At 46.2% G+C, this 10,372-nt stretch overlaps 1 protein-coding gene across 1 annotated transcript; it reads right to left on the reverse strand.

Annotated features, from left to right (window-relative positions):
• Nucleotides 1-259: 259 nt before the first annotated feature.
• LOC117966922 (SPRY domain-containing protein 4-like) lies at nucleotides 260-4,779 on the reverse strand. Its single transcript, XM_034913838.2, has 2 exons — nucleotides 4,587-4,779; nucleotides 260-1,665 (listed from the first exon to the last, which is right to left on the reverse strand). Exons 1-2 carry the CDS (start codon nucleotides 4,717-4,719, stop codon nucleotides 1,127-1,129), a joined length of 672 nt encoding a protein of 223 aa, XP_034769729.2. The 5' UTR covers nucleotides 4,720-4,779; the 3' UTR covers nucleotides 260-1,126.
• Between the last annotated feature and the right edge of the window lie 5,593 nt (nucleotides 4,780-10,372).

Here is a 10,372-nt window from a genome sequence, read left to right on the forward strand (position 1 = left end):
ATGAAGGCTGTGAACATGTTGTGCTTTGTTAGCGAGGGTTCATTTCTAGTTCTTTGAGAAGTGCACAAAATACTGTAATGCAACCTTCTATAGTAACGGATTTCACCTCTGCTGCTTTCTTCAGTGAAACATCATTAAACCATTGAGAGCGCTGCCTCATGCAACAACATCCTCTTCCTGTGTGTGTTTGTGATTCCAGTACGGCAGAGAAACTACAAACAAACTCAATATTATCAGAAAAGCAAAGTCTTCCCCCCGCTTGTACAACACACTGGTTTAATAATGAAGAAACAAGCTCAAAACAAGGTACTGTCTTACAGTGTTTTGTACAAAGAGCCCTGCTTTTAATGTTTACAGTCAAACCTGTTTAATATCACTCCCAGTAATGTCACCCTCCACTTCTCATCAGCACGTTGAACAGCATGGGTAATTGTAGCAAACTAAATAATTCCATTAAGTTCAGCTGTTTTGCATTTCCATCAGCTGCACAGAAATAAAATGTGCACTTCTGAAAGAAACACATGTTAAAGCACAAGTATTTCCATTTTCAACATGATATCTGGTGCTAGTTTCGCTTCAAGGAAGCTCTCACTTTCTAGGCCTTATTCTCAGGTTACCTGTTTGCACTTCCTGGGTCATTTCACCTCAGCAGTGTCTTCTGGGTCCTGTGACTGACTGACAGCATGTCAGTCACCAGGGGAAACAGCTGATTGGTTATTGATAGGAAAGAAGCCAGTGAAGAGGTGGGGAAATGTTCACCCTCCAAGTGACTAAGGAAGTGCAACACTAACTGAAAGCATGGCTTGCAATCAGGTATTTATAGTGCAATACCAGATATGTTTTAAAATAAAATAAAACTTGCTATAACATGTCTTTCTTTCAAATCTGGACCTTGAGACTATATAAGGAATGGATCCATATAAAGGATGGAATTATTCTGTTAGCTACAATCACTTGAATGCACATTGTGCCAGGTGACTGGTGACCTCCTGATAAAGCTGCATCTTTCTGCAGAGTCCCGTTGAAGTGACAGTACAATGGTACAGCTGTATTTGACTCTGCATACCTAAGGAGACAGCACAGGGGTCATGTCACCTATAATGGCAGAAGCAGGTATGTTAAAGAATCACAATTTTTCTGGCACCTCTAGCCCTGAATGAGTGACCAGCTCCCCGTCCCAAAGAGCAAACGCAGGGCAGGCAGGACTCTTGAATTCGGCCGCTATGGAGTGGACAATAGCCGGCTTGTCTAGATCTACAAGCCCCAGCTTCTGGCCCTCATAGTCCAGCAACAAGCCCACCCTCTCCGGCTTGCCCACCCAGGAAATGGGCACCACCTCATTGCCAGTCATGGAATACCAGTCTCCATGCATGAAGCCAAACACCCAGGAACAGCTACTGCTTCCAATGCAGTCTTCCCGCGGCATTCCACAATCCGCCACTCCGATACGAAACTCTTGGGATTTGCGGACCGTCACTTCCCAGTAATGCCGGCCCCCCGTGACGGCGCTGTCCCCCAGAACCACAGCCCAGTCTCGGAAGCGCTCCGGGTTCTGTGGGACCTTGGTTGGGTCCACGCCGATCACTCGATAAATGACGCCCGTTTCTTTCTTGAAGAGATCGAGGCTGCTGTGAGCCGTCTTCTCATCCAGTTTAAACTGGATTCCTGCAGGAGGAGAGAAACACGGATGTTTAAGAACCATCCATACCCATTTAACACTCGGGTGCTGGATTCAGAAGTCCTACAAGAAACGTCTCACTGCGTAGGCATTTTCCTGGATGAAAGAGGCACACGTTAGGTTAAATGTTTATCTGATTTTTTATTTAAAACTGGCTGATGTATCCTGCTCTCTTTTCCATGCTGTTAAAGGAACGCATCCAACACACAGGAGTTGCTTCTGGGAGTTTGAGTCCTTGTAGGAAACACATTTCTGAATGGATCGCTGGTTTGTTTTTTAACTCTTCTTCAGCGTACTATTTAAATATATATTTCTCCAGAATAGAAAAAAAAGTTTTAAAAACCTGAACCATTCTAAAAGCATTTAAAAGGGTCTGTGATTTTGGATCAAGTTTCCTTTAGGTTTTGCTGGCAATACACTGCTGTGCACTAGAGGGCGCTGGCGCTTCGCATATGGCTCTGGTCTGCAACACCTGTAACGCCTTGGATAATAATAATAATAATATTTTATTTCTTAGCAGACGCCCTTATCCAGGGCGACTTACAATTGTTACAATATATCACATTATTTTTTACATACAATTCCCCATTTATACAGTTCTAGGTAAAATACCTTGCTCAAGGGTACAGCAGCAGTGTCCCCCACCTGGGATTGAACCCACGACCCTCCAGTCAAGAGTCCAGAGCTCTAACCACTACTCCACACTGCTGCCCTTATTCAAAGCAATTTTTTCACATTGATTGTTAGCAGTTGAGAAAAACGTATATTTCAAAAATTTAGCCAGCTGAGCAGAGTTTTTCCGATTTCAATTGGTGAATTGGAGCTTAGAGAGACAGCTAATAAGAGAACCAGGAATTTGATTTGGAGCAATACTCACATTGACCATTACATTTCTTGATTTCTCATAACTCTCCTGTAACTATCAATACACCAATTTAAATAGCTACTGAACTACCCGACAATAAAGAAAAAGGTTCCATCTGCAGTCTGCAAAACAATACGCAACACAAAAGTTAAGCATCACATCTTTGTAGAGTAGCTGTTTATAATTCACCAACCTTCAATATTTCCCTAAGAGTATAATAGTTTTCACAGCCCTCATATTCTACATAGACATTTCCTTTCTGCAGCCTCTCCCATCTTTTGTGTTGGACATTCATGAAGTAACTTCCACCATCGGTGCGGGTTAGACAGTAAGGTTGCCACCACTGAGGTATTATTCAGAAGCCTTGAGTTTTCAAAACACGCTTCACGATTTATTATGTGTGATAGATATATAGCAGGGACTTTGTATTGAGGCTGTTGCACATGGGATCTGATGTGTCATTATTGTGTTATTATTATTATTTATTTATTAGCCGACGCTCTTATCCAGGGCGACTTACAATTGTTACAATATATCACATTATTTTTACATACAATTACCCATTTATACAGTTCTAGGTAAAGTACCTTGCTCAAGGGTACAGCAGCAATGTCCCCCACCTGGGATTGAACCCACGACCCTCCGGTCAAGAGTCCAGAGCCCTAACCGCTACTCCACACTGCTGCCCGGATAAAGGTCAGTCGTATGCCAAGACAAATACAATAAAGCATGGCAATACAGTTTACTGATATTTTTTAATATTATCTCGACCCCGTAGCAACTCTGAAGCCGTTAAAATAACAGTATATAATATCAGAACCATAACGAACACATTACACATTCGGCATGTGTGTCATGAATGACCAGTTTGTTAAAAACGAGTTCAGTTCGTTTTTCTTATTATTGTGTGCACTGAATATCATACTTTTCACTGCTCGACCCACCCATAGAGATTAACAGAACTGAGACAGACTTGTGAGACTGGAACTGACTTTCCTTTTGGTTCTCTTTTTAACTTCTCTTGGTAGAAGATGCCGCAGTTGCACTTGACTAATGCAGTAGTTGCATTACAATCGTTAGATTTTTTTATTTTTGGCAAATTCTGATGCATTCTTTTTAATTGCTATACCCCCGCTATTAAAAGGTTATTGAATAATGTGTTTTAAAATGTATACTAATTACACTATTGTGTTAACCAGATAAACAAAAGAAACGTTATCGTATGCTGTGCCTTTAATTCCATATTTTTAAAGAAACTTGTGTACTAAATCAAATCGATGTATAACTATCTTGTGTTGTGTGGTCCTGGGATCAAAAAGAGCCTACAAGAGGGATCCGAACAAGTGTTAACAAGTACTAGATTCCCAATTACCAGCGTGTACCAAAATCATGGGACCTGGTGCCCGTACCTTTCACCAGGTGACGTAGTTCGGCTACCTATTGCAATTATTGTATTACTTGTATTGTAACACTTGAAATGTATTTGCTTGTGATTGTAAGTCGCCCTGGATAAGGGCGTCTGCTAAGAAATAAATAATAATAATAATAATTAGAATAAATATACTTGCCCCCTATTTACCTGTCTATCGTGACATAAGTATTGCAGATAACAGATCCTCTTTCTACTCAAAAGATACATGTCAATTAGAAACACTAGCTCAGTTATTCCCATTTAAACATGTGATACACACATATTGCGCATTATTAAATACATGCAATGCAGAAGGTGTGTGTTTTATTTTGAATAGCGCCAACACAACCGAACACATGGCTCTGCTGTTACCATGCGAAGCACACTGTTACTGCTCCGTAGTTTAAAATAAATGTAATACAGCAGCAAAACCGGGACGCTTTACACTGTGTCTGTTTCTGACTGCAACAAAAAAGGCTGAAAACTGACACACTCCCAATCCCTGGTAACCATGAACACGGCTTAACATTGTATTTATTGAACCTGACCTTCCTGTAGCACGGTTAGATACGCCCACTACCCCCACCCCCACGCGTCCTCACGCCCGTGTTTAAACAGCAGCGGATACCCACGGTTCCCCGGTGTCTGTGTCACATACAGCCGCGCTGCGGGAGCCCCGATCCCGCAGGCTCGTCTCCAAACCGCGGCGCTCACCGCTCGCAGCGCCGGGACCCCGCCGAACACGACGCTCCTGGACGCAGCCATCGCGATCACTCCTCATGTGACTCAGACCGGCCGGACGAGGCCGGACAGGATGCAGCCATCATCAATGTTCACGTGATAGGGTTTCTGCCTCTCGCGAACGATAGTAAAGGGCTTTTCAGCGTTGCCATGCAACGGTTCATCCAATTTGGACAAACAGACCCAACTGTCTAAAGGGGTTGCAGTTTAAATAATTGTATGTAGTTTTTATTTGTGCAGTTTTGAAAGAAATACATGGTATTGCAAACTTGTATTTTGGGCTCCATGCTATGTTACACAAATGGCTTCCTTCCTGAGCCCAGGGCCGAGATGTGCTTTAATGCAGTAGAGATCCCAGCGCTTGAGAGAAGAGACTCTGTCTTTGCACACCTGCCTCTACCTGTGGATATTGAAATGTGTTCCAGTGTAGCGCTAATCATGTCCCTGCTGTCCTCACGCAGTCATGAGGAAGAGGACTCCATGCAGGGTGAAAGTCCACAACAAACTCAATATTTTGGCACTTTTTTTTAAGGCATATTTAGTTCTTAAACGTGTTTTACAAAGTGGGGACGTCCCCACAACGTCATTTTTTCAGGAGTTACTATCTTTGTGGGGACATTTTCTCAAATTTTCTCCGCACATTGATAGTAATACCTGCCCACACACCCAGACAGGCAGAGACACACACACAGATACTCAGACAGACAGAGACGCATACACAGATACACACACACACAAACACACTGACTGACAGACAGACACACACAAAGACAGGCAGACATACACGCACACAGAGACACACACACACACACACACAGACACACAAACACAGACACACACAGGCAGACACATACATATGCCATTAATACATCACTAGAGCCACACTGCTTCCCTCCCTCCCAGTCCCTCAGCTCTAACCACTAGAGTCACACTGCGTCCCTCTCTCCCCGTCGCTCAGCACTAACCATTAAGCCACACTGCTTCCCTCCCTCCCAGTCCCTCAGCTCTAACCACTAGAGCCACACTGCTTCCCTCCCTCCCAGTCCCTCCTCAGCTCTAAGCACTAGAGCCACACTGCTTCCCTCCCTCCCAGTCCCTCAGCTCTAACCACTAGAGCCACACTGCTTCCCTCCCTCCCAGTCCCTCAGCTCTAACCACTAGAGCCACACTGCTTCCCTCCCTCCCAGTCCCTCAGCTCTAACCACTAGAGTCACACTGCTTCCCTCCCTCCCAGTCCCTCAGCTCTAACCACTAGAGCCACACTGCCTCCCTCCCTCCCAGTCTCTCAGCTCTAACCACTAGAGTCACACTGCTTCCCTCCCTCCCAGTCCCTCAGCTCTAACCACTAGAGCCACACTGCCTCCCTCCCTCCCAGTCTCTCAGCTCTAACCACTAAAGCCACACTGCTTCCCTCCCTCCCAGTCCCTCAGCTCTAACCACTAGAGCCACACTGCTTCCCTCCCTCCCAGTCCCTCCTCAGCTCTAAGCACTAGAGCCACACTGCTTCCCTCCCTCCCAGTCCCTCAGCTCTAACCACTAGAGCCACACTGCTTCCCTCCCTCCCAGTCCCTCAGCTCTAACCACTAGAGCCACACTGCTTCCCTCCCTCCCAGTCCCTCAGCTCTAACCACTAGAGTCACACTGCTTCCCTCCCTCCCAGTCCCTCAGCTCTAACCACTAGAGCCACACTGCCTCCCTCCCTCCCAGTCTCTCAGCTCTAACCACTAGAGCCACACTGCTTCCCTCCCTCCCAGTCCCTCAGCTCTAACCACTAGAGCCACACTGCTTCCCTCCCTCCCAGTCCCTCAGCTCTAACCACTAAAGCCACACTGCTTCCCTCCCTCCCAGTCCCTCAGCTCTAACCACTAGAGCCACACTGCTTCCCTCCCTCCCAGTCCCTCCTCAGCTCTAAGCACTAGAGCCACACTGCTTCCCTCCCTCCCAGTCCCTCAGCTCTAACCACTAGAGCCACACTGCTTCCCTCCCTCCCAGTCCCTCAGCTCTAACCACTAGAGCCACACTGCTTCCCTCCCTCCCAGTCCCTCAGCTCTAACCACTAGAGTCACACTGCTTCCCTCCCTCCCAGTCCCTCAGCTCTAACCACTAGAGCCACACTGCTTCCCTCCCTCCCAGTCTCTCAGCTCTAACCACTAGAGCCACACTGCTTCCCTCCCTCCCAGTCCCTCAGCTCTAACCACTAGAGCCACACTGCCTCCCTCCCTCCCAGTCTCTCAGCTCTAACCACTAGAGCCACACTGCTTCCCTCCCTCCCAGTCCCTCAGCTCTAACCACTCGAGCCACACTGCTTCCCTCCCTCCCAGTCCCTCAGCTCTAACCACTAAAGCCACACTGCTTCCCTCCCTCCCAGTCCCTCAGCTCTAACCACTAGAGCCACACTGCTTCCCTCCCTCCCAGTCCCTCAGCTCTAGGTCACACAATCTTTTTCAGTGATGTGGATTTTGGCCCTCTCTCTTAAAACCGTTGGCCTTTCGTCAGTAACGTCAGCTGTGGTTCTCCTGTACAAAGCCCTTCCCAGCTTTGTTTAATGTTTTATTCTGTTGAGAACTGCAGTTAACTTTTTGACTCAGTGGTTGGTCTGACGTCTTGTTTGGAGGGGATTGTGATTCAGAATTGAGACGTGACTCAGTCACAGAGCTATCACAGTGCTGTGCTTTGAACAAGCTTGGAGACTTCAGATACAGGCATGTGTTACTTTTTCAAATTGACAGGTGTTTGCCTTTCAAACAATAGGAGTCAATTAAAAATAGGAGTCATTTAAATGTTCTCTAAACTGACTAAAATAATGTATTGTTTAATAGCCACAGACACACACACAGCCACAGACACACACAGTCACTAGCACACACAGTCACTGACACACACAGCCACAGACACACACAGTCACTGACACACACAGTCACTGGCACACACAGCCACAGACACACACATAGCCATGGACACACAGACACACACACAGCCATGGACACACACAGTCACGGACACACATGCAGTCACTGACACACACAGTCACTAGCACACACAGTCACTGACACACACAGTCACTAACACACAGCCACTGACACACACAGCCACTGACACACACAGTCACTAACACACACAGCCACAGACACGACACACACAGCCACTGACACACACAGTCACTAACACACACAGCCACTGACACACACAGCCACTAACACACACAGTCACTAACACACACAGCCACTGACACACACAGCCACTGACACACACAGTCACTGGCACACACAGTCACTGACACACACAGCCACTAGCACACACAGTCACTGGCACACACAGCCACAGACACACACAGCCACTAGCACACACAGTCACTGACACACACAGCCACAGCCACACACACAGTCACTAGCACACACAGTCACTGACACACACAGCCACAGACACACACACAGTCACTGGCACACACAGTCACTAGCACACACAGCCACAGACACACACACAGTCACTGACACGCACAGTCACTGACACGCACAGTCACTGGCACACACAGCCACAGACACACACAGTCACTAACACACAGCCACTGACACACACAGTCACTAGCACACACAGTCACTGACAGACACAGCCACAGACATACACACAGCCACAGACACACACAGTCACTGGCACACACAGCCACAGACACACACATAGCCATGGACACACAGACACACACACAGCCATGGACACACACAGTCACGGACACACATACAGTCACTGACACACACAGTCACTAGCACACACAGTCACTGACACACACAGTCACTAACACACACAGCCACTGACACACACAGCCACTGACACACACAGTCACTAACACACACAGCCACAGACACGACACACACAGCCACTGACACACACAGTCACTAACACACACAGCCACTGACGCACACAGCCACTAACACACACAGTCACTAACACACACAGCCACTGACACACACAGCCACTGACACACACAGTCACTGGCACACACAGTCACTGACGCACACAGCCACTAGCACACACAGTGTCATTAATCTTACCTATTGTGTGCTACCATTCACTATAAACATCTCAAATGTGCAGTTTTCAAAAAAAATATGATGCAGAAAACATGTACCTTTAAATAATACGTCTGATAAAGTTTTCAATGTGCTTCCTTTGTATTCCAATAAATCTGTTCCACTTCCTCGGGGGTTTCACTTGAAAATACAGCCCTCTTTCAAACTGCCCATCTGAGAGCTCTGTAGTGAAGTGTATGGAATGGTTGTGTTTGTTACAATTAAAGTTAAAGCCTTTTCTCTATGTCTTGTACAAACATATTCTCAGTTACCCACAATGGCTCATGCGTGGCAGGGCTCTGTTTGTAATGCTAGAGAGAGGATATGGAGGATGGGGTGAGGAGAGCGACGGAAAAGGGGGTGGTGATAGGGAGATTGGGAGAGAGCGAGAGAGAGAAGGAGGGGTGAGGGGATGGAGGGGAGATTGGAGAGGGTTGGGAAGAGGGGGGTGGGAATCGGGAGAGGGGAAATTGGGAGACCCAACTGGTCAGCTGCCCTGTGAGCTCAAAGCAGACACCTGCAGGGCTGGCCTTTGTCCTCCAGGGGGCGGTAAGGGAACATCACTGGACATTCTAATTTGGAGGGTAAAACAGAGGTACACTTCTAAACGTGTAGTGTATCTTGGTTAAAGCTGAGCCACTGTGTGTTATTCCAGGTTCACGGTATTATACAAACAGGAGAAGGTGTGCGTGCGAATCATGGAGAGCTCAGAGAAAGAAAGAAGACGAGCAACAACTTAATGGAGATCACCATTTCCAAGGAGTGCTCGGAACAGGGACAACCAATAAGAAATGACTGTGACCTAGGGTTCCAGTCCGGGGCTTCCAAACAGGCGTGGCTTTATCAAACTCTTGCCACACCTCCAGGTTGCTGGACTCTGAATTCTCATTAAAGAAATCTCTGTTTGCAAGCTGTGCTTTCAGCTGGTGTTACACTTCTTGAAATTGTCCCCGCCCCTTCCTGTCATTAACTAACCAGCTGCTGCCAGTATTGACTGACTAACCTTTCACATGTTGTGTGTACGATACCATTGTTGTCTCTGTTTAAAGTATGCCCAACATTCTTGAACCATTGCAGTAAAACGTCACTGTATCTGCTTCTGAGAGTGCAGTGAGGTAGTTTGTAATATAATCACTAGGGGGAGTGCAGCTGTTAGTTGCCATGGTTAGGGAAATCACAGCAATATGGCAGCTGTGGAGTATCTGGGACTCACCTCCATCTGTCTGTTGGCGTGTTGTCAAGAACTAGTGTTCACTGCAGACAAAACTAGACAAACAACTTCCATTTCCTATCTATAACTATAGTTTGTGTGTCAAAAAGTATAGTTTTAGGAAAAATAACTCATTATTAATTGTTTTTGTAAGTGGTTGTGTTAAGAAAGGTTATGAGGCCGGATGTATAATGCAGATTTTTGTAAAAAAATAAATAAATAAATAAATAAAAGTCTTTAATGAACTCCCAGAGGTAAAGCAGCTGTTCATTGTACTAAAACCAAACAGCGCTACAGATTTCAATCCTCTTCAGCACTCATTTTGTTTTCATTTTGTAACATTAACATGGTTTTCTCTCCTTAAAAAAATCAGGAGTTCATACAGAAGAGGATACCCTGTGAA

Source organism: Acipenser ruthenus, chromosome 42, assembly GCF_902713425.1.
Source record: "Acipenser ruthenus chromosome 42, fAciRut3.2 maternal haplotype, whole genome shotgun sequence".
Lineage (NCBI taxonomy): Eukaryota > Metazoa > Chordata > Actinopteri > Acipenseriformes > Acipenseridae > Acipenser > Acipenser ruthenus.